The 25759-nt window shown below is 41.4% G+C and overlaps 1 protein-coding gene across 2 annotated transcripts in view; it reads right to left on the bottom strand.

Moving 5' to 3' along the window:
• Positions 1-25759, bottom strand: part of NTM (neurotrimin) — a 405852-nt gene that overhangs the window by 11698 nt on the left and 368395 nt on the right. For both annotated transcript variants that reach the window (XM_004438483.3, XM_014793752.2), the window contains exons 4-6: positions 9563-9697; positions 7529-7649; positions 2987-3138 (exon numbers count right to left, since the gene is read on the bottom strand). In XM_004438483.3, coding sequence (XP_004438540.1) covers positions 2987-3138; positions 7529-7649; positions 9563-9697 — 408 coding nt within the window. The remainder of the gene's footprint in view (positions 1-2986; positions 3139-7528; positions 7650-9562; positions 9698-25759) is intronic.

Here is a 25759-nt window from a genome sequence, read left to right as displayed (position 1 = left end):
GAGAAGCACTAAAGTGCTTTATGCTTCCATACTTGGATGCCACAGTTGGGAAGTGAGGGAGCTGGCCACTTGTACATTTTCCAGTGCAGATGGATTTACTCTTAGCTTCTGCTGAGTTGGGGTACTGATTTACTAACAAAGGACAAAAGTCCCTTTCCAGATGAGATTTTTGTCCCACATCTCCATCCCCATTTTTTCACTTTGGGAGACCAAATCCAGGAATTTCTGATCCCATGGCACCACGGCAGGAACAAGGTCCCTCCAGGAACCATTGTAACTCAGGATTATGGCAGCAGAACTCTCCGAGTCTCCTGTAATCTCTGCAGTTTTAGGGATCATATGCTCAGAACCATAGTGGTTCATGATAGGAAGGACCACCCCTGCCCCATTTGGCCTAAGTACCCTCAGAGATATTGAGCACAATGGGAGCCCCCCAGCACCAGCATTCCTCACTTGTCAACATTCAGGTCATGTGCAGAGGGTGTGCAGTTTATGTGCAAGTTAGTGGCAAAATGATGATAATTTAGCTGGCTTTCTGTGATGCTATGAACTTCATCACACAGTTTGTATATTCGCATAAAGTAAATTCTGCTTTCCAAATTCGCATGTCTGCTTGATGGCTCTGAGCTGATGGGTCTTCTGATAATGGGAAATGACATGAAAAACTCCCTAATAAGTTTATATTTGTCAAACAGCCTTATTGATGGTGGGCCTCAATAATGAGTTTAGGGGCTGCAATGTCTGGATTAGCCTCAGTGAGAGCCAATGGAGTGGAAACACCCATCTTGCACATTAATAGGATTTCACTAGTTCCATGGAACTATGTCACCCATGAGGCATTTCTGTGATGGGCTCCTCAGAAATGGTCTCTCAATTGAGGCTAAAAAGTTGGTTTCTGTTTGATTAAATTTGGAAAATGCCCCAAACTTTTTCTCCCTCTTAGAGATTTAGCATGTAAAGATTCTGAGACTTTGTGCATTAAAGAACATCCCCACAGGTACCCCATTCACCATTGTTTGACTGGGACTTTCTAAATTGATTTGAATACATTCTATCACTTTTGATTGCATTTTTTTAGAGAACCCTGAACTCCAGAAAGCTGGCAGTTGCAGAACCACCCCAAATGATGCAGGGTGAACACTGACAGACCGCTGGCGGGGGGTTAACTGCCACACATAGGTCTGCTGAGAAGAGCAGATTCATGACACATACTTCCCCTCATGCCTTGTCACAAATGCCAGCTATTTCACTCTTAATGTTGGCTTTTTCTCCCTATTCTCATCTTCAGATAGCTTAAGGGGAAGAGGTCAGGGAATTAGATAGTAGTGATAAAGCCAATTGCAAAACCATTTCATGCATCCAAATCAGAAGAGTGAGGAGGTCAAAAGCAGAGGATGACTGCTTACAGGAATGAGGACTGCTGTGGGTGGAGGGGAGGACTTGGGAGGGGTGGCAGGGAAAGCTAGGGAGAGCCTTAAATTTGCAAGGCAAGGGAAGGAGGGGTCTGTTCCTTTCTAATCCTGGCCCTTCTGTTCATACAAACATACACCTGCCACAAAGCCAAAAAGCCCTGACAAATGTGAGGGGCAATTATGATCAACCCTGTGTGAGAGATGTCAGACAGATCAATCACTCTAACCACAGCTCTGCCCATTCTGAGCTACCAGCTCTGGGATCAAGAGCAGACTTGCCCTTCTCAGCCCTCCTGGATAAAGCGCGACTTTATGTGCTGGATAGAAGGGTGATAGACTGTGACTTGGGAGCAGAGATGGGACAATGGAGCAGCACAGGCAGGTTATTTGGGGCACGTTGGATACACTGTGCCATGGAAGGGATGTAGCAGGGCCAGGGGGTGAGGGTGAAGTACTTGAAGCTATGGGGTTATCTGACAGTTCTCAGAATAAAAGGATTTATGTTCTTGCCAACTATCTGCTAACTTTCTCACCTTTCCGTCCCCAACACATCACTGAGGTGTTTATTAACGTGGAAGAGTAGGGGACCAGATTTGAAAAATTCCAACCTAACTGAACTTGTTGGGTATGGAGGGTTTTGCCCCAAAAGCAACCAGAAATTAGCCCTGTAGCCATAAGGAGAATCTGCATCTATCAAGGGGCAGAAGCCATAACTGGATGCCTCAAGTCCTGCCTGATGACACAGACATGCATCCAGACTCACTTTGGACTGGTTGTTCTTCTCACAGCAGTTCCAGACATCCAGGGTCTACAAGGAAGCTTGTTTATTGCTTCCTTTACTTGCTTCTGGCACCAATATAGTTGCCAGATATGTAGTGAAGACATAGCAATTTGCTTTGTACACATTAGCCCTTCAATAAATCGTTGTTTAATGAATTAATGCATGAATGACTATGTGACTTCCGTGAGGATGGTGGCTTGGCTGGATAAATATATCTTAATCCAACCAGACAGCACCCTTTGATGCAAATGGAGAACTAGGGACATCCCGTTCTCTATGTTAATTCTCCCTCTGAAGGTAATATTATTCAGGATCCCCAGGTCCATGATTCCACTTTTATAAATATAATTCAGTTTCTTCCATATCCCAATGGCCAGAAAACATTTCAGAAATGGTAACATTTTACACTAATCCAATGAACAAAGTATTGAAGTAGTAAATGTTCCTCTCTGGGCTATTTACTATTATACCCAATTATAATCTCCATAGTTAGTTTAGGAGATATCACCGAGGAGAAAAAATTAATGTCACTTCAGCATCCCAAAGCCCTTTTCTCCTGTATCAGAATTTTTCCCATTATAGAATGACACATGAACCTTTCTTTTCCTACTCCCAGTATCTACATTCACACATGTACCAGTTCTGTCTCTCCTCTTTCTTCCTCTTCTCGCTCACCCCCGCCTGACTAATTCCCAACGTTCTTCAACTTGCCCCTCTGGGCCTTCCTTCCCAATTCCTCCTCCTCTGAATAAGCCTCCCCTCTTCTACTGCTCAGCTCAGGGCTCAGTCTTACCAAATAGTGTGATGCTGGCATTGGTGTGACCCAGCTTGTTGGAGGCCACACAAGTGTAGTTCCCATAGTCATGTTCAGAGACATTGAAGAAGATGAGTTTTGAGAGGAAAGGTCTGTTTTCCACTTTGACCCCCTTCTTTCCTTCAATCAGTCTGAGACAAACAAGAGAGACAAAAAAGGAGAAAAAAGGACATGGTTATATTTTTCTCATGAGAAGAAGATAGACTCTGGAACTAATGATCTTCTCATTGCCCCTGCTCTGACATCATTATAACTGCTATTTTTTCCATTCAAATACACAAGAAGTTCACACACAATGATGCACATAACTGTATTTCTCTATTTTTATCTACGTGTCTGGAGACACTTGTGGCACCACACAGATATTCACCTCTCTATATAGAAATTTAAGTTCTCTGAAGGCAGGTGCCTTCAACAAACATGATGTGCCAGCTGTGTGACATTCAGAACAATATTATTGACACAGTAGCTGCTCAAAAGTGTGGACTTAATTGATGTTGATGATGGTGATAATGAGTATGATGATGGTGATGATGATGACAACCATGAAAACGAAAAGCTCAATCTTCAAAGAGAAGAACAGCCTGAGGGGTTTGAAAGAACAATGTTTTTCAAGCACCTGAGTAATAAAATTTGCCCTTAAAATTTGAGGCATTCTACAAATAATACCTTATTTGGGGCTGTGAATAGGAAAAAAAAGTCAGCAATCATTTTTATGTTTGGGACTCAGAAGGGCTTAGGAGAGGTGATCTGCCCAGAGTATCATAGTGAATCAGTCTGGGAAGGATTATAGATTCCCAAGAATATGACCCTATAGAGCCAGGACAGTATCCCTGAGCAATCCATTATGGCAGTCCAATAGGCCACAAGGGCTCTCGTATTGGTGGTAGGGGCCACTAGAGAAATGCCACAGATAGTGGGGAAAACAGATATACTTATTGGAACCATGGATACCAATACTGGGTAGTTGGGGAGGGTAAGGAGATAGCTACTTTAGGGGTTGGTAGGGCCATATCCTCCATCATAGAAGGTTGTTAGCAGAAATTCCTATTAAAATTGCATGTCTACATGGAAATTATAAGGCCAACTCTCTTCCTTTTAAAGACTCTGGAATGTCCTATTTCAGAGAATTGGCTTTAAGCCAAACTTTTATTTTCCCTGAAATAATCTGTCTTCCTTGTCTAGAAGTTGATTCCATGCTACGGGAAAAATAAATACTAGCGGGAAAAAAAAAATCCTTCTGAATGGAGGATCTCAAGGAACATGGTCACAAATCTAAGCTGCCTGTTTATGGCCTGGCTGGAGCAGGATGTGTAGACAGTAAACAATGTCAAGGTGGATGTCTTTTGGGACAGGCTCAGGGGACACAAATTGGGGCAAATGGCTTGGTATCAGAGTCATCAAACTGAAAAAGACAATATTCAAGGCAGAAATAGAAAGTGAAGCCCAGTAATACAATGATGAGAAAATCCTTCATAACTAGGAAATGTTCTTTAATATAATACATTTCTATGGAGTTAGATATCAAGAAGTCCCGCCTGTCCCTGGGTCACAGTATGCTTTTGGCATAGAGTGCAGCTGCTTTGTCATTATCTGAGGGTGTCATCTCTGTAGGAATACAGGATGATTCTCTCGACCACCAAAACTTCCTGTGATCAGTGATCAGAAGAGAAAGCCAGGTTCTGGCTTTAGTTCTCACCCAACATCTGTCTCCAGGGAAGTCAGAAGGTTGGTTGGAGGGACTTGTCTTGTTTTTTGTTACATAGATTTTCCTCTGGTAGTCTTTCTCTCTCATAAGCTGGGCACAGTGAACTGGCCTGAGTCCATGGACTTAATTAAAATGTGAGCACTGTCCGAATGGAATGAGGCATCTGGCTGTGCAACCAGACACCACTGTTATATTTCCAGCTTGTTATGTAGATATTGATCCTCTAGGGGGTGCTGTCCGAAGAAGGGTCTACAACCCACCCACCCGGGGGCTTCTTGGAGCTCCTCAAGCCTATTGATCCCATTTGCCATTCTGATGCCATTCCCGGGCTGGGGAGGAAGCCTTCACATCAGAACCAAGCTGGGAATGAGATTTCAGTTCTGCACTGGGGGGAGACACTTACTTAAAGCAGGTTCCTGCTTGACAGCCCTGAAAGGCCTTTAGCTAAAAGCAGCGTAGGGTGGCCAGCAACACTTTGCAGCTTCTGGGATGACACACTTGCCTTTTCTCCATGTGGTCACATTTCCCCATCCCACACTGCTACCAGGCCTCAGTTTCTTAATGAATCTGTAGGCTTTTCATTGGCTCATGTCCCCGTGGATGGGCGGCCCTTATTAAATACAGCATTCCATTTCCTCTCCCTATGACTGACGACACACACAGTGGCATGCAATTGAGTGGTGCTGGTATGCAGTCAAAAGAGACCTCTACCCTAAATTTTGAGAAAAGTGCCTGTCCCCATCACAGAGACTCCTTTGATTTGCCTCAGATGCCCGCTATTTCGCTGGGAATGTGAGCTGGGTTCGAGCTGATCTCCCTCCAGGACACGTGCAATATGCCCTCCGAGACCTGCCTGGAGGAGGTTGCCTGCCAGCCTCGGTGGCATGAGAAGGACGAGCAGCAACAAGGACCTGAGAGGCGGAGGTGTTCTTGTTGAGCTGTGTGCCAGGAGGACAGACAACTCCATTCAACGGGGAACACTGGAAATAATACATGAGCAGCAAATGGAAAACCAACCAGAATCAATTAAAGGGGAGAAAAGGAGCTGCCAGCAGAAGAACTCAGACAAAGGAGGAGTCAAAGCGGCCTGAGCCAGGGGCCTCTGAAAACCCTCCCTGGCGATGCTATCTGGAGGTCTCCTCCTGGGTGAGTGATGGCAGAGGCTGCAGCCTTCCTGTGACAGCAGCCATGCAAAGCACAGCTCTCTCTTCCTTTTCCTCGTCTTGGCCATTTTTGCCTATGACCTTCTCTACTTTCGTCCACATATTATAAGATCTTGCTTTCCCCTACAGTTTGCTTGTATTTTTCTCCCATAAGTAATTACAAAATACGATACAGCTGATTAATTTTCATGACGACCTGGACAGTTGAAGGTTCAGGAACTGACTCCGCAGCTCAATAGTTTTGTTGTTGTTGTTGTTTTTTCTGATACTGGAACTTCATGCCTCAGTTTTCCTCTTAGTACAATGAGAAGGGAGGGAGGGACAGAGAAGCAGGATTTCTAAGAAAGGTAACCAAGTTTATTTATCAGGGAAACACTACTCCCTTCTGCTTGATTCTGAATTCTTGAAAAAGGGAGAAAGCCAGCTATTTCTTCTTATCTCTCTGTGAGTTTGCTTTTCCTCTTTCTGCCTCAGTTCTTTCATCTATAAAATGGGCTGGATGAATACAATACACTTAAGAAGGTGTCAGAATTTGTACTTAAATGTGAAAAAGCACTGCTTCTCATTTGGAAGGATTACGATGAGACACAGTGAATCCTATGACTAAGTGAGTTTGTTCTAAACAAAATTCAGTGATTGATTCAGAGACTGGAAAGCTTTTGGTGTCTGAATGACCTTACAAGGAAAGAAACCCAAGGCACCTTAAAGATGTTCTAAGTCCTGTGGCAACAGCTGGACGGCTCCTGGCCTGGAATTGCTCACAAGGCTCTCCTTACACAACTACCCTCTTTGTTGTTTTCCTTCCGTCTCAGTTTCTCAGCCTCCGTAACGTCTTCCTCCTTCTCCACCCCACATACACTGCAGGACTTTTTTGCATCACCTCTTCCCCATTTTTATGAAAGTGTTCTGAACATGGACAGCTCTTGTACATTTATTTGTTGTTCATCCACCTTCAAACACTTCTTTGATACAGTAATTGTCGCGTTGCTGGCTGTCCTGAGCTGCTGAACCCCGTGCTAACCTGCTGTTTGAGAACTCCTCACAATGACAGTCTTCCGTGAATCACAACAAATATCCCGATGACGGCTACAACAATGGGAGGGAAGGGAATAGTCACCTCTCTTTTCTCCCACAGTGAAAGAATAACCTGGGCAGAAAGGGAGGGCTAAATCGGGTCCCGGGCTCTTTTGTACACGGCTACTGATGGAGTCTGGAACTGGACTGCAGACCTGCTAGCGACAGCTAACTGGTTAGCCACTCCCAGCACCCGTGAGCATTCCTAATGCCTTAATGTAGGCCTGAGAATGAGGGAAAAATAGCTTCAGGAAGAACATATTATTTTCTTGGCCTATAAAACATGCACAGGCTTTCCAATGCTCCTGGTGGCCTTTCTTTTGAGATTTTACTTTCCTAAGAAAATGTTTTCTTTCAGGCTTATTGGTCGGCGAGTGATAATTCTGCATGGCAACATTAAAAGCACAGCTGAAATTCATTAATATTAAGAAAAGACTCGTTTGCATATTGTTTCCCTCGTATAGAGAGGAGGAATTCATAAGATTTTATAGGGATTCATTTGCAACCAACTGGAATCAGCAACCTGAAAAGCTTTCCTCTTGTTGGGGAGTGGTGGGGTAGGGAGGGAGTCTTTACCTTTTGTCATCCTTGTACCATTGGAATTCTGCCGAGGGAACTGCTGAGGCTTCACACTGCAGTGTCCCCTTTTGTCCTACGGGAACACCTGTACCCTTAGCTTCTGAAATGTATGGCGGATCTGCAGAGAGAAGATGTCCCGTAGCATTTTAAACTGCATTCTGAAATGAGGCAGACGGCCTCAGTCACTGATTTTGTTTTCCAGTCCCTGCTCTACCTCTGCTTTCTTGAGCTGATGAATTGCTATACAAATTGTGCCAGAGAATGAAACCATTCAGTGTTGTTCTAAGGAAAAGCTGGGTCTCCCTAGCATGTATTGCTCCTGTTCCCCTCCATACAGAAGTGGAAAGACCAGGTATTTAGGCATATTTCCTGTTTAAACTTTTTAACTTTCATAGGATAATGCCAACCCATCAAGTCCACACTCCACGGGCTGACAGTCAGAACCTTTAATCAGCCGTACAGAATCGCTGCACACTAGGTTCTTGCCAGAGTACATACCCTCGAACTATTCAATTCCCATCAAAAGCTTAGTTGCAAGAAATAATATTCATGGAGAATTTCCTGAAGGATACTCAGATCACTCATTCTTCTAGGTATTCTAAAACGGATTCCTGAATCAAGCCAGACCAAACGAGACCTATATACTTGGCCAGCATTCATTTGAAGTCTTTACCTAACTACCCTTGACAATTCCAACAGTTTGCATTGAAGTACATTATGAAAAACAGCCATAATAAAATTACCATTCTATTTATGGCCGAAATATCATATTGATGTTGTTGACAACAACTATAGAACTCTATTTGTGGAGATCCTAAGAGAAATCTCTCTTGGGTACCAGGAAAAGCAGTGTTTCTCCCAAGCAACTAGTTTGCTTTTATCTATGGACATAAACCTTAAAGCAGATGATGTGTCTCTTTTTTTTAGCAACTCAAAGCCAAACTCTGGACCCACATCTAATCCCCTTGTGGTATATATTTCATGCACTGATTCATCCCTGGCTTTCACTTATTTTCCTAAATATGTTTTCCCTTTGCTTACATTTCCTTCTTTTTTAGGTTAATCTTTATTAACTGTAAGTCATCCTAAAATTTGCGGTAGGCACAAAAAATGGTAGCATTGTTATGTCTATTTCCTTGCTTCTTAAATTGCTTTGCATTAATTACGTTCAAATTGTAACAGAAAGCAAAATTTTAAAGGAAAGAATGAGTAACAACATATACAATATTCCTCCTCTACCTCCACCCCACCCAAGTCTTGAAAAAGAAAGGCTTCTTGTCTGCTGGTTTAGTTCTTCTATTCAGTCGTAAGACTTCCTGGAATGGGCACAGCAGAGAAAACTTTCAAAATATCATAGAGAACTGAGTCAATGTACATAATGAGGAATCAAGAGGGGAAAGGGTGAGAGAAAGGTGGGAAAGTTGAGTAGAATCAATGTCAGAGACAATTTGGATGGTCAATAAGGAAGAAGGAGTGGTCCAGTGGCCTCCAAACTTTTGGATTCTGTACCTCTATTAGTCAAAATCAGGTTTCAAGGTACACTGTCTATGTATATGTTTATCTATTTATATTTAAATTATGAAGGTATACTATGATGTACATCAACATATATAATTGTAAAAGGATGAAATAAATTAAATATACTATAAATAGAAATTGTAATATTTCCCTTATACACCTGGCTTTTTTGCTCCCTATTATGGAGATGACTGTCTAGAGAGTGAGAAGCTTGGGGACACTATGAGTAAAGTATGGGAAAAATGGGGATTCAAAGACCAGTTCATATAAATTATGCATTGAATGCCATTTAATGATCTTCCAGGAATATAAGTCAAGTTTGGGATTATATTAATTTACTTTAAGCTACAATTTTTTTTTAACTACAGTTTGGAATTGTTGCTCTTGAAAGCAGGGAATGGACAACGATCCTGCATTATTTGCTGTCCTGAGTAGGCAGTTGGCTCTGCCATCAGCTCTTTGTTGTGGCCAGCCTCATATGTATGCAGGGTGGGGGTTCGTGGGACCACTTACAGTTCACGGTGACCTTTACTCTCCGTACCACTGGTGCAGCCACATCGTTGGAGGCGCTGCACTCATAGTCCCCCGATTGCTCCCGCGTGATGCCCTGGATTTCCAAATATTCATCTTCACTCACAAAGCCCACAGCTGCAGGAGACGGGGTGGTGATTAGGAGAAAAAACACCAAAGGTACATACTTAGAAAAGAAAGTATAAAATGGTTACGTCTGCAGAGAATCGTGCCACTTCTACGTTCAGATTCTTAGGAACTATGCTGAACCTCCCGCCCTGCTCTTCCACCGCTTCCATCGCCAACGTTTCCTTAGTTCCCCAGTGGACCAGCTGACATGTTTGTGTTCCGACCTGGACTAAGTACAGTGCCTAGACAATTACTGGTTCTCGATACGTGATTAATAATCTTGACATTTACACTCTCTGAATCTTACCAAGCAGTCAGGCTCCGGGATCTGAGTTAGGCACTTTAGGAGACTTAACTCTTTATGATCTCAAGATATCCTTTAGACTGAACCTCGAAGTGTAGAGTTGATGGCTGCATCCCAGACCACAAATCAATTAAAAGTACCACACTAGCAGTTACACACACACACACACACACACGCCACAAAAAGCAGTGGAAACATTAATAAAATAAATTTAAATTTCTGTTTTTAGATTTAGACACTCAATTAGATAAGCAGAAATCCATTTTCTAACTTCGAAATGCTAGAGCTCTTGGGTACAAGATCCTGAAGAAAGATAACAACGGAGACTCCACACTCTAACCACAAACACAGCAGAAAGTAAAGACCAAGAAGACATGGCTGCAAATCTTGCTCTGTCAGTTCACCATCCTGAGACTCAGTTTCTCTATTGAAAAATTATGAATCATAATAATAGCATTCCACCTACTGGACTTCTTCCCTGAGGTCTGGCCATGAGCATTCAATCACGGAACGACCGTGACATTAGAGCCTAGAAGGCGGATTTCACTGTGCCCATCCTCTCCCTGAGCTTCAGCCTCCTTGTGGAGAGACGGTGGAGAACAAAAGGAACTGCTCACGTCCCAGGATTATCCTGCCTCCTCTGTGAATGTGAAGTGAAGATAATTAGCCTGATGATACATTTTATCATGTAAACTGGGATACTTTTAAGAGTAAAAGAGGGTGCTATTAATAGTTACTATGGGACAACAAGCATAAATTGAGACTCTCTTTGGCAATTGAGAGACATTTTCTCAGGCATAATATACATATAATCTTCATACCTCACAGGGTTGTTTGAAGTAACAGATGAAAAAAATATACAGGAAAGCACTTTGAAAACTCTCATGTGCTGCTCACCTTTTGCCTTAGTTAGCAATCCTGTAATCTGCCTAGAGGCACAGACTCAGGTGGAGTGAAGCTTTACTAACATGAGTGGCCCCACATGAGTGGAAAGAGAAGAAAGGCGCATTTCTCTTCAGGTGATAAAACCCCTCCATAACGCCACATCTATCTGCTGATCCAAAGCACGAAAATGATAAGAGTAAGAAAGTAGCATAATACAAAGAATGATATATGTGGTATGTGAGTTATGGTTGTATGTATACTGTGACATTGTTAAAGTAACCATTTTTCTCAAGATAACAACAGTAGGATTAACAATGACAACAATAACTAAACAACTATCCTGTAAAGAAGGGCCTAACTCTGCCACCACTCCTTGTTCCTGATAAGTCTGTGCCACCATGTAGTCATAAGCCCAATCTGAGCATTTCCTTATGTATCTTCATGCCATACAGAACTGACAGTATATATGTGCAGAAACTCTCGTAACCCTACTACCTACAGAAGAGCAAAGGAACAGCCTGTATCTGTTACAGCAAGCAAGCAAGAGCTATTCAACTCACAGGAAGAACCAGGGACATGTTAATAAGTAGAAAACAGGGCCCAAAATCCAGGATATGGAGAGGACAATCAACATTAACCCATACTGAGTCACAGTTCCAACCCCTAAGAAACTTCTAATTGTCACAGTAGTCTTTACTATTACTATTGTCTAACCATCTTTAGCGGAAAAAGTACTAAACTTGATTTGAGGAAGGGTGGAGGAAATGAGGAGAAAAGGTTTAAATGAAGAATTTGTGATTTCTTTTATGTTGTCATTGTTTATTTGCTACCAACCTCAAGCCTACATTTGTCAGATCTTTCCCTGCTAGAATGCTATAATTACTGTGCAAAGCATCTCAGAGACCAGTGTCACACTTCATATTCCCATTAATTTTAAATGGTAGTCCTTGGTACATATGTATGGCAATTGGTGTCATATTTTAATTAGGCTTGCCCTACACCATCTGAAATTAATAATAGCTCAAATTACCAGTGTAATTTATAAATTAACAGTGCTGGAGCATTAGGAAATAAATTAGCTCTGGACAGCTGTTTCTGGATTGAGTTCCAGTGTCGGAGCAGTGACTGGTAGGACCTCAGAGCTCCTGGTAGGCTGTGCATTACACCACCAAAGCAGGGAAACAAAGAGACACAGGGTTCTCTGGGTCTCTTGTTTCTTCTATCCAACTAGAGACCATGCATCTGTTTGAATTCTACCATCCAAATATGTTTCTGTGTGACCACAGTAAGGTTTCCAGTGACCAAGCTTGGATGAGCTTGTTACATGGACATCTAAATGGAGAAGCAAGTTGGGGGATTACAGTCATAGCCTGAAGTGCAAGTACACAAATATTAGGGTAATCACAATCAAGAACTCATCAAGTGTTCTGTGGGGACGTGTGTATTAGCATATGTGTAATTTCATATATTAACATCAGGCAATCTTATGTAGGGAAGGAAGTTGGGTGGCTTAAGATTTGTGGAAGGCATATGTTCTCCACTGATCCAGAGGGAGGGAACCCTTAAGTCATCCTGCGAAAATCAATGAAGATGAATTTTACTATCATGTGTTCCCAAGACCAAATGTAGAATTATAGAAAAACCACAATGACTCCATTGCTCACCAATTATTATATGTACACTTTCCTATTAAATTGGGTAAGGTATATGAAAATTAATTTGCACGTAGTGAAATGCTTTATACATTTTAGCTTTCATTGTCATTATTTTCACCTTCCTCCTCATGTACTTTTTCTCTACCAGAAGCATACAGGGCAAAACCAGAGAGGCAGAAACCAGTGCACACGTAACAATGACCCACTTGAAATGAGATTCCTATAGGTGTGGCTTAAAACAAACAAACAAACAAACAACCACCAAAAAACCTACTAAACTGAAATCTGAATTTATAGATTTAATGATTCAAGGCAAGTTTTCCTCTAACAGTATTTGTACTCTGGCTATAAAATGATCAATGCTTTATCACTCCTATGAAGAACTTGCAAAGGATATTGATGGGGAAAAAAAACAGATCAACAGAGCAGACTTTTTAAAGTGCTAAAGGAAATTCATGGTTAACAGATACCAGTGGGAAAGAGGCAAATCGCTTGATAAAATCCAACGAAAAGAAAGTCTTCATGGTCAACAGCTTCTCATTTATAAATCTTTCTTTTCTAAAGAAAATGCATCCTTGGGTGGAAAGGACACACTCATCTTCCTAAAATATCCTCGTCATCATGTCACACCTCTTCAGACACTAAACTGGCTCCCTATTTTCTGTAACATCAAACTCAAACTCCACTGCCTTATCAAAGGACTTCATAAAGTAGCCCCAATCTACTCATCCAGGTTTACCTCCCATTAGTGCCGTGAGGAAGGCAACAGATCATCATGGTAAAAAGCAAGAGTTTGGGATCAGACACATCCAGTCCTCTACCTTCAAGATGCATGATGTAAGTTGCCTAACTCCTCTGCACCACCATTTCTTCATCTCTACAACTCAGTTAGAATAATATTACCTACCTCTAGGGTTGCTTTGAGGATGGAATGCAGCTGGAACAGTGAAAGGCAAGTGATAAGTTTTTATAGGTGTTAGCCACTATAATCATCATTATCATCGCCACCACCACTACTACAATTCTGAAGCCAGACCACACTATTTTTCATCTTGGACCAACATGATTATTCCTTTTTCATAGATTGCTTCTATCACTTAGAAAGCTATGTTTTTCTGTCATCGAAGCAAACACCACCTAGCTTTCAAATTCTAATTCTTCCATGAAAACTACCTGGTATGGGTTGAATTGTGGCCCCCCAGAACGATATATTGAAGCCCTAACCATCAGCACCTCAGAATGTGACCTTATTTGGAAATAGGGTCTTTACAGAGGTACTCAAATTAAAATGAACTATTAGGGTGGGCCCTAATTCAATGTGACTGATGTCCTTATAAAAAGGACACAGACAGACATGCGCAGAGAGAAGACGGTGTGAAGATGCCCAGGAAGAAGACGGCCATGTGACCGCAGTGATGCATCTACAAGCCAAGGAAAGCCAAGGATTGCCGGCAAACACCAGAAGCTAGAAGACACAAAGTAAGATTCTCCTCTGTAGTTGTCAGGGAGAACACAGACCAGCTGACATCTTGATTTTGGACTTCTAGCTTTCAGAACTGTGAGACAAGGCAGTCCTGTTGTTTAAGCCACTTAGGTATTGGTACTTTGTTATGGCAGCCCTTGGAAACTAATACACTCTTGTCTACCTCCTAACTTTCACGGCCTGTGGCTATCCTGCACTCTTGTTGCACATAGAGCTCATCTAGTTTTTAAAATCATAAAAGAATTAAACTAAAGAGCTTAAAGGGACATTAATGGTTATAAAATTCTATAGTTTCTATGCTAGGACATAGTCTGACTTCAGTAGAACTCCCTAGAATAGTTGTTTAAATATAGATTTCTAGATCCCACCCATACCTACTAAATCAGAATCTCCTGGCATGAAGAGTTTTAAAGATTTTACCAGGAAATTCTCAGGTATAGCCAAGTTTGGAAATTAGCGATTTTGCTTAATCCCTGTATTTTTAACAGGGGAAACTGAAATTTGAGGAATCCATGTCTGGTTAGTGACAGAACACGGCCAGGTCTCTTGATGTCCAACCCACAGCTCCTGCAACTGTAATAGCATTTTCTAATGGTTGTTTTATGCTATATGCACTGTCTTAATTTCCAGTGCCATTGAAACTCTTGACAGCAGGGACTGAGTCTTGGACATCTCTGGCTCTCAAGACACCTAGGAAAGTAGTTTACATAATTTGAAATTTGTCAGATTTTTATTAATAAACTGATTGACTGATAGATTCAGAACTACAAGCTGAATTCAATTAAAAAAAAAAGGTCAGGGACTCCACGTAGCTCACCCAATCCTCATGTGGCTCTATTCCCAAGACAGTGCCACTCTGGTACTGTTCCTAGCATAATATTTGTATTTCCTGACTTTAAAAAATATCACTATTAGTGTTCTAACAGAACAGATTTTCTGTAAATATGTGATTTTAAAAGGTTTATTGAGTGTTTAGTATAATTTATATTTAGTCTTGGGGCCAGTTATTTCCTCAGGGGAATGCATCCTTAATTTAAAAATGTAGATCAATAAGGAAGTATGATTTATCTAACAGAATTTGTTTTACAGCCAACTTTTCAGAAACACAGCTATTTCATTAAGTGGAATCTGACAACTCAAGCAGTGAAATGCAGCAAGTTGGAAACGTGATCACACCTGCCCCCAAATCCCCAAAGGAGCTTCACGTTGTCCTAAGGGTTGAGCTCAGCAGTTCACAGCCAATCGAAGACAAGAACTGCCCTGCGTAAGTAACATCCCTTGGGAAAAGAAACCCAAGTTTCCGAGTTCATAGATTGAGTGTTAAAAACCTTTATAACTGAAAATAATAATAGCCACAACTATCATTTTTATCACACCCAAGAATAAGCTTGTCAGGAGAACAGCTCTAGCTATTGGAGAGGAGAGGACACAGCTGTCTCCTTGCTTAATATTTTTATGGCATATATACCAGCTGAGATAAAAATCATTGGACCTCAAAAATCAAAAAAATATAGAACATAGAATCGCAGAATTTGAGAGTTGGAAGGCATTATTTTTAAAATTTAGTTCAAATACCATGACTAGTCTAGTACTAGACTAGGACTTGCCATTCACTGGTCTCTCCCTCTCGGTTTGCATCAGGATATTCCTGTTAAACTCAGACTGGGCTTCAGCGACAGCTGTTTCCAGGAAAGGTCAGCTGGTGTCCCTCCAGATGCCTTTATTATGAATTGATCAGCATGGGAGGCTTTGTGTTTTTGATGGAGGAAGACACGGTTTTGTTCAGATGCTGGGAGTCCGATGGACGAGAACAATGTGACAGCAGTGTGGTTACTGTTCCTCAACGCCAACCCCTGCAAGCCAGGGAGACTGATTTGAGGTCTGATGGAGAAAGTGGTGAGGGCCAGAAACCACAGGAGATGTGTTCACGAGAGACGGAAGAGGTGGGCAGCGCTGCTGAGAGGTCCAGTCCATTGGACACCTGCCAGTGGCCTGGGGAAGGCCTTCCTCATGCCCTGCCATCTGAGAACCGAGTGCAGCCTGGACCTGTGAGAGCACAGCCAGCAAACATGCAGCACAGAGTGCATCCTCTGTGCCAGCAGAGGCAACGTGGAGGGGCTTCATCGAGGAGGGAGAGGGGAGGAATGTGAGAAGTCTTGTATTTGAGTGCATGGTAAGGACTCCAGGAACCAACCAGAGGAAACTCCGAGGTAAAGCTGAGGGTGTCCAGGCATGCAGATGGGTCCTAAGAGCCATATTAACAGGGCATTGATGCAATCCTGGTGCTTATGGATCAGGCTGGGAACACGTGAGCTACACACAAAATCCAGACAGCAATATCTGCTGTAACAGGGTGAGACTGTCACTGTTTAAAAGCATCACCAAACATGACATCAATTTTGAATTATCTATACAAAATAGCTTCTGAGGGTCTGATACTAGGCTGGAGCAAAATGGCTGCAGAGTTGATTGCGGTGATCCGCACCTCTTGCCCTGACTGCACTGAGGCTGCGCTGAGTCCCAATGCCCTCACACTGGGCCCTGCAGGAGGTGCTAGCTGATGTTTCACTTCTTCGTGCTTCAGATTCCTCTTCTGTAAAGTGGGGAAAATAACACTATATTGTAAGGTTACTGTGAGTATTAAATTAGCAAATGTGTTTAAAGTACTTAGAACATAGTAGGCGCTGAATAAACGGTAGCTACCGAACCACTATTCTTACTGATACCACAACTGAGTGTGAACACATTTTAATATACACTATCCTTGGGCCGGCCCCGTGGCTTAGTGGTTAAGTGCGTGCGCTCCGCTACTGGCGGCCCGGGTTCGGATCCCGGGGGCGGACCGGCGCACCGCTCGTCCGGCCATGCTGAGGCCGCGTCCCACATACAGCAACTAGAAGGAGGTGCAGCTATGACATACGACTATCTACTGGGGCTTTGGGGGGGAAAAAAAAAAGAGGAGGGTTGGTGATAGATATTAGCTCAGAGCCAGTCTTCCTCAGCAAAAAGAGGAGGATTAGCACAGATGTTAGCTCAGGGCTGATCTTCCTCACAAAATAAATAAATAAATAATAATAATAATAATATACACGATCCTTAATACAAGAAAAATCTCAACGCAAGAAATGAAAGAATAATCAGATTTCTGCTTTTCTAGTAAAAATTTATTGATAATAAACTTTATAAAGGATTCACCACAGATCCTTTAACTAGAAAGTTCTACTCCCTTCACATAAAATAGGATTTGATTTACAATGGATACAATTTCTCAGTCATTTCTCCTAAGAAAGCAGATACAGTTGGGTAGCTCATGTGAGACCTGCTGAGGTCTCAAGAAATGTCTCTAATTTCACAACTAAGAATAAAGAGATATCAATATATTTTATACTATTTTTTCTCCTTGACCTTTCCTTTGAACACAGATAGCATGGCTGGCAGAAGGTGAGTCTGATGATCTCTCTGAGAATGAGCTGATTTATAAGATCTCTTTCAGAAAAAAATTCCAGAGGCCCAAACTTGCTTTGGCTTGTCATAGCACTGAGGTACAGCCTCAAATAGTCAACGAGAAAATGACTTTTTGTATCAAACATAGGTACCATCTTTGGGGAATGGACCAGGCTGAATTGTTCTAAATAGCTGGCTTCCATTATATAAGAGGAATCTTCCTTAAACACATTACAATTGGTTGCCAGTGAGCCGGAGGTAGAGGCGTAGAGTGTACAAGGTGTGTGATGTCCCCACACCATTATCTCCCTGCCAGCCTCAGATTGTATCTATTTCATATGTTCTCTTCTTAGGCCTGGGAAACTCACCTCATCATTTCCCCCCACTTTCTGTTAGATACTGAAGATCTGGTTGTTTCCGGGCTCCCCCCGCTTGTCAGAGCTTCTCCCGCACTATGTCCTACACACAAAAATACCATTCCCCAAACAGTTTCAATGTTCTCTGTCCTCTTTGCTTAAGAAGGAAACGCAAGCTGATAGTTTAAAATTAATCCATTAACCTGATTCCATCATAGAGTGATAAATAGAGATCCAATAAAAATATTGCATACTCTGATGCCAAATATAAGCTGCATGTCTGTTCTATCTATCGATCTATCTATCTATATCTATCTATAAAGATAACAGCAAAACACTTAGCATAGATTCTGGCATATATTAAGAATTCATTTGATATTTGAAACTGAATATATGTATATGTTTTAATATGTATGAATATGCATATATAAAATGTCATATATTAACTTAAAGATATATAGAAGGAAAAAAAATTCCCTTAATTTTTTGATTGGGAAATTTTCTGAGAATAATCATTAGCTTTGTATTAAGGAGGAGCTGCAACACAAATGTAATTATATGAGAATGAGCCCTTGTACTCCGTGGAGCCAGGCCCTGTGTATCTCTGAGGCCTATCCCTTCCCTTGATGATATGACACTAGTTTTCACTGCAGATGTGGCTTCAGCACCCGGCTAGGCCCTGGGAGCTGTGCTCTGCTGCATGCCTTTCTGCAAGGGCTGCCGCTTGGTTTTGCGTGCAGACCCTCTATTACAGGTGATGACTAAGTCAGCAAGCACACAGCTGGATGTTTGGAGTTTGCAGCTTGATGTCTGGAAGCTGGATATTTGCAGTAGTACAGCTGATGGCTGCTAAAAAAAATAAAAAAGAAATAAAGAAATCAGCTTTTGATTTGGAAACTCAGCCAATTTGATCTGAAAGACATTGATAGGGGATAAATATAGAACTCCGCAGTGTCATATTACCTCAGTATCTTGGCTGCTTGCTTTCTCTTTTGCTAAATCTCGAGATGTAAGCCAGTACTGAGTGCTGAGACATGTGAAGAATTTAATTGCTTTGAAATTCTTTGCCCAGATTAATTCAAGGAGATTAGTTTTACTTGAGAGGCTCCTAACCGTTAAGGCTCTGCTGACGCCGCACACCCTCAGGTCAGAAGTCTACTTGCAGTGAGTCACCTTAGTCATCCGCTTCTGGAAAAGCAGAGCAGTCTGTACAGTCAGGCCATGCAGACGCCTTCTAGATTAGGAACAGGAGTTCCTCGTCTAAGAATTGTGGAACTCAATTTTGAACCTCAGGAAATGATGCATGTGTCCATCTGTGTGTGTGTGTGTGTCTGTGCTTTTTCTCTAATGAGCGATCCTACACCCTTCTGAAAAAGGTCTGAAAGGAGCTTAGGATACAAAAAGATTATATCCCCCTTTCTATGCTCCTTTGGTTCGTCCCCCAGTGATGGTGCAGAATCAAATCTCTGTCAACCCCCCAGCCCCACAAAGAAAAAACAGAGAAACTCCTCAAAATACAACTGATGATTGGGAGAAGCACATAACTCTATGAGTAGAGCACCGCTTTGTCTACATTTCATTACACATTTTGTGGAAAATGGGAAATGAAGTGACGTAAATAATCCTGCTGAGGAACACATACATAGGTCTGAGCTCTTCTTCTTTCACGGAAGGAGGGGAGTTCAGAGTTCTTTTCCCACCAAGAGTTGGGATGAAAGGAATGAAGTGTTCAGGGTCCTGCCCATTCCCATGGAGACCCACGATCATTGCGGCCACTGAGATCCTTTACTGCTCCACATTACTCCTTGACATGGTGTCTAAAGGCTCCTTATGAGCTGGCTCTTGTCTACATCACCGGATTCTTCTATTACTAACATCTTTCTCCCCACACCCAATGGATGCACCAGCAAAGTTCCTAAACAGTAGGCTATTTATCTGTGCCTTTGTACCTTCTCCTTCTCAGCCTGGGATTGAATGACCCTTGTCCACTTTCGAATGTCTATGCATCCTTCAGAACCAGCTTAGACATCACTCCTCTGGGAACCTTTTCTTGACACTCAAACTACCTTACCTCCTCTCTACCAATCTATTTTTTTGTTTCTAGTGCTACACTAATCACACTGCATTGTTATGTATTTACATATGTTTACCCCACTGGACTCAAATTTGCAAGAGAAAAGGGACTCTTATTTATCTCTATATCTCCAATATCCATAGCAGTGCTTAACACAGAGAAGGCACTAAATAATCTATGGTCAAAGATTGAATGAATGAACTGAATGCCTATAATTTTGATGGCTGTTCTAGCTGTCATAATGAACAATTTAAAACTTCCTTTGGTGACTTTTAAGAAAACAGCAGACACCTATCTTTTAAGGTTTGTCTTTTTTCCTGATAAAGGGCTGGACACATAAAGAATTTAAACCACTTTTCCTGAGGGGGACTAAAAAACCCTTCATCAAGCTAGGCCTGGAGTGAATAAGAAAAGAGCCAGGTTTGGCCATCTCCACAAATATCCTTAGTTAAAAGCTCTTGTAGCTAATGTCCCTGCTTCCTCTGAATGAGTTAGGATGCCGCGTGCCCTAATCAGAAGAGTCTCCGAGAGCTTTCTTATGTCATCATCAATCCAGTTGAATTTTTTCTGAGTGGAATCAGCTTGGTGATTCAGCTCTGTCTATATGTAATTAGTGGCGGAATGATTGCAGGGAATGCGATTAGGCTCTTTACCTTCCTGGGACAGGCAGGGAAACAAGTGCTGCCAGCAACACAAAATGGGCCTCAACAGAAGAAGGGGCAGCCTCTGCAGCAGAAACACCAACAACAGGCACCACAAAGAGCAGCACTATGCAAGGAATGGAAGCTGGCAATTGGGGATGTGGTTTCAAGCAACAGCTGCTTCTGTTCAGAAAATATTGAACTCAGCTTAATAGGGCAATACCATGCTGGAGCATCAGAACCACCGTGAGAAATCCCTATCACCTGCTTCAATAGGCTGGAAGCCTAAAATGCACAAATAGACAGAACATATCTCCCTGTTCTCACACATGTGCTCATGTGACTTCCCTGCCCTCCTTCCTTCTTAGGATCCAGGGGCTTTGCCTGCCACTGACAGTGCTATGTTCTTTCCACCTCTACCTGTCCGCAACTGCTCTACTTAAATTGCACTAACTCCCTCCGCTCTGGTCTTCTTCGAACCTAGTAACTCTCTTCTTTTTACACAATTCCAAGAGATGGGATAAAGGAACATTTTACTTGATCACCAGCTAGAATGTCATTGGTCCTTGAATAGAAAAACTAACAATCTTAACTAATGGACCTCAAGTTATTCTTTATTTCTGTCCTAATTCTCAACTTCAGGAGACTAATTGCTACATCTAAGACTTGACTGGCACCTTCCATGGTGTAGTGGAGAAGTGGGCAGAAGCTCATGAATCAACCAATGGAGTCAGCAGCTGGTAAAGGCAGGGCAGAGAGAGAGAGAGAGGTACAGAGACAGAAAGACAGAGAGGAAAAGGAGAGGAGAGTGTAAGAGACCCAGAGCATAAGCAGATGATAAAATTACGTAATCAAACAAAGGAAGCAAGCAGAATACAAGTGTTTGCTAAAGGCAATTATCCAGTTGCTTAGGTAAATCAGAAACTTTTTCCCATGACTACTGTGTTGTCATCAAAGCTCAAAGCCACTGTCACCCTTCTGGGAGTAGTTGGCCATAACCACTCTTTTGTATGAAGCCTGTGGGGACAGCTGGTCTGAACACCACTGGAGCATCCTATGATGCTTTGAAGACCCTAGTATTGGCTTGAGTAACCACTCTTCTCCAAGAGACCCTCATAACCAATCCTCTAGAATAGGGTCATCAAAAGTTTTCAGTAAAAGTCCAAATGGCAAATATTTCAGACCTTGCAGGCCATACAGCCTCTGTAGCAACTACTGATCTCTGTGATGTAGTACAAAAGCAGCCATGGAGAATACGTGAGTAAGCATGGCTGCATTCAAATAAAGCAGTTTTATTTATGGACAATGAAATTTCAATTTCATATAATCTTAATGTGTTCAAAATATTATTCTTCTTTTGATTGATATTCAACTATAAAAACGTAAAAAAACATTCTTAGCTTGCAGGACATACAAAAAAACAGGTGACAGGCTATGGTTTGCTGACCCCTGATGTACAATTCTACATGTCTCCAGTCACCTCCTATTTCCCATAGTCTCATACCACACTGTTTAATATAATCTCTCACCTGAATCACCTCCACACTCTTCCTCTCCTTTCAAAACTCTTCCATTCTGCTTGCTGGAACCTCTATCGCATGATCATCAGTAGCTCCCTTATATCCATCCATTCTTCTTGGAGAGATACCTCCCCTCACAGTCATACTGAGTCTGGGAGTCTGGATTCCACCACAGACCTGTCCTGTCAAGTGGAGGCTACTGATTTATTTTATTGTTAGTTGGTATCTTTGTTCTCCAATGAAACTTCTAGACTCCATCTTTTTAAAACCATGCAACTTTGAGGCTTATATCATCAAAATAATTACACACTCCTCTTCCTCACTACATTTCTGCTCTCTGCTGACCTCCTGGCCATTCCTTCCCATTCGGTGAGCACCTTTGGTCTTGGCTTGGAGTCTGCATCTTCATCTCAACTCCTACCATCTTTCTCAGTGACTTTGTTGTCCAGAAATGTAATCTATCAAAAACCTGATTGTCACATTATTGATCCCTTTATCTCCAATGAGTTTTCCTCTGTCACTTCAGTGACCTATGCCACATTCACACCTGGAACTTGTCAGAAACTGTACCACCTCTGAAGTCATGAATTTGAGCATCTCCTTCTATCCATGCCTTCCTATCTTTGCTAAAAAATTTGCTCAGCACTTTATGGAAACAATGATTTTACTTCACTGAGGTGTCAAATCCACTCACCCAACACTTTTTAGTCTTTTTTACTTTTACATCCCTTTTGAAAAACTTAAGATTTTTATGTTCTATCATTGTAATCTCTCGCTGGAAAATACCCACAACTTCTTCATCTCTATCTGTATGTTCAACTAGCCTGAGGAAACTCCACTCAGATAGATCTAAGTATCTGTCTTCTCTATGTTTGCTCTGAGAATATCATGCAAACCAGCAGTTTGGCTTCGCCATACATTCATGACCACCTGCCTCAAATAAGCACTCATCATTGCTCTGGAATTCTACCATGTTTCTCTGATAACTGCACTCTCCCACTCTCAAGGTTTATTTTTTCCTTCTTCATTCTCTTCAGACATCTCACTGCCTCATCATCCTCTCCCTCCATCTATGCTACTCTTTGCTGATGATCTTGTCTCATACTTTACCGAGGAGAGAAAAAAAACCTAGGAGCCATCAGACAGGCATCACTCATTTTCTCATGGTCAAATCTGCAAACCTCTACATATATGCTTGTCATCTCATTGTCTCTTAAGTTTTAGAAAACTTGGATTTTATGAGCCATCATTGCAATTCTCACTGGAAGATACCCTCCACTCCTTACCGCTATTCCTGGGTTACACTAGGTATCCAACAGAACAACTGTCTGTTTCTCCGTACATCAAAAGGCCAATTCCTCCTTTTGATCTATGAATTTCTTCCCTTCTCACCTTTTCAAAGACTTTATTCCATCGGTTACCTTTCTCCTACATCTTCATCTGCTTTTGTTTTACTATATTATTTCCATAAATGTTCTTCTCTTACTGTTTATTTACCTATGCCTCAAAGTTTTTATTATTATTTTTAAACATATCATTCTAGACAGTCACACCAATTGACTTTGCTCAAGAGATAAAAATCAGTTTGCTATCCCAGTCTTAGTTCATACGTGTAATCTACCTAGATATTTTTCACCTTCTAAATGTCTGCCTCAACACACTCCTCTCCACTGACCCCATATTTTACATCCGCTTTTTAGAGCCAAGCTTCTTGAAACTGTTGTCCAAATATGCTATCTAGAATTCTTTACCTCGTATTAATACTCTAATCAGTCCAATCTAGCTTCTGCCCACGTCTCTTCACTGAACCTACTCCTACCAGGGTCACTGAATGACTGTCAAGTTGCCAAATTCATTACACACATTTTAGTGTTTTCTTAAGAGACTTCTTAGCAGCAATACACACAGTTGACAACTAACTCCTTTAAACGGCCTTCTCTTGGCTTCTACAATGCCATATTCTCCTAATTATCCATCTACCTCTCTGGATATTCCTTCAAAATCTCCTTTACTGGCTTCTCTTATTTTATCCAACCTCTATGTGTTGGGATTCTTCCAAGCCAGGTCCTAGGCATTCTTTTTTTTTTTTCTCACTATACAATCATTTCCCAGTTAATGTCATTTATTCCACAGCTTTGAACCTTCAGTTATATGACAATAACTCACAAATTTATATCTCTACCCTACTTATTTTTCATGAGCCCCAGACTCATATATGCAATGGCCTACCTAAAGCAGTCACTTGAAAGTCTCATAGGCATCTCAAATTTGATATGTCCAACAAAGAATTCTTGATTTTCTCCTTCAAACTTTCCTTTCCTTCAGTTTTTCTCTTATTAACAAATGGTATCTTTATTGACCGGATGGCTCAACCCAAAATTCTGCAAGTCATTCTCAACACTTACCATTCCCTGAACACAATACTGAATCAATCACCAATCTTATTGACACTACCTCTGAAATATGTCTTGAATCTATCTTCTATGTATTTTTACCTGTATCACCTTACACATAAGGGACTACTAAATAGCTCTGGGCTTTCTAATTTACAAAGCTTGTTTTCAGATATTATCTATTTTATTTTTTTCAATAATACTGTTAGGTAGGTATGGACATGTGTTCCAGTCAACACATACTCAGTATAAATTGCTATGTGGCCCATCATGACCTAACCCCTATTTATTTCTTTAACATATTTTCTGTCACATATTTCCATACTTGGCTCAGGTCTCACTGAAAAAACTTGTAATTCCAGAAGAATGTCATCTTATGTTTTGTCTCTGGTTTTACTCATGCTATCACCTAGAAATACCTTCTCTCTCAGGCTGTCTCTTCCTTTTCATTCAGGTCACAGTTTAGATTTCGTCTTTTATGAGAATCCTCCCTTAACCTTTCTGGTGCCCCTGAGATAATGCCTCCTTGCCTTCCCCCTTCACTGTACATCCTAAGCACCCAGTACTTTTTCCTATGTTAACACTTACTGCATCATATTGAAATGATCTAGTTATTTATCTATTTCTCCTTTCAGACTAATAGCATATTAAGGGCAGATAATATTTCTGTATCTGTAGCATACAGTTATCCACAATATAGTTATTGAATAAATGAATGAATGAATGAATAAACGTAAGGCTGGTATGTTCCCTGCTCTCAATGAATTTATAGTTTACTGGGTCAACATTAATTTTCTGTCTTTACTTGTATGGACAGGGTCTATTAAAGTAATCCACTCTGTATTCAAATGCATATTCAGAGACACAAAATGAAGGAATCTACCCTTATTAAATTCTTTGACAATCCATGACACACATATCCTGACTCTGTAGTCCCATTTCCTGTTACTCCCAGCTTTTACCTACATCAGTGGTCCACCAAGGGCAGAGTAGTGAGCGATGTCCAGTCACTGACATTGTTTAAAATTACACATGCACAGTGATGAAAAATTCAGACTGATTTCCGTCAGTTATTATTAATTCTCTGCAGGACTTGCAGTTCAAGTTAAGACGTAGTTAGCACACCTTACCTGACCTCTCCCATTCATTACAACTAGACAGAATACATTTAAAAAAATTATCAGAGGACTCTAGTCTCAGTAAACAATAGCAGGCAGATTTGGGAGAGAAATCAAAACTTGAGGAAAGAACAATATAATGGTAAGTTTCCTGTTTTTTTTTTCCTACCTTTCCTGGCTTAGACTCAGAGCAGCCAG

This window comes from Ceratotherium simum, chromosome 7, assembly GCF_057802395.1.
Source record: "Ceratotherium simum simum isolate JZ-2026a chromosome 7, ASM5780239v1, whole genome shotgun sequence".
Classification (NCBI taxonomy): domain Eukaryota; kingdom Metazoa; phylum Chordata; class Mammalia; order Perissodactyla; family Rhinocerotidae; genus Ceratotherium; species Ceratotherium simum.
Note: the sequence above shows the minus strand (reverse complement) of the source record. Positions and strands in the feature narration are given on the sequence as shown.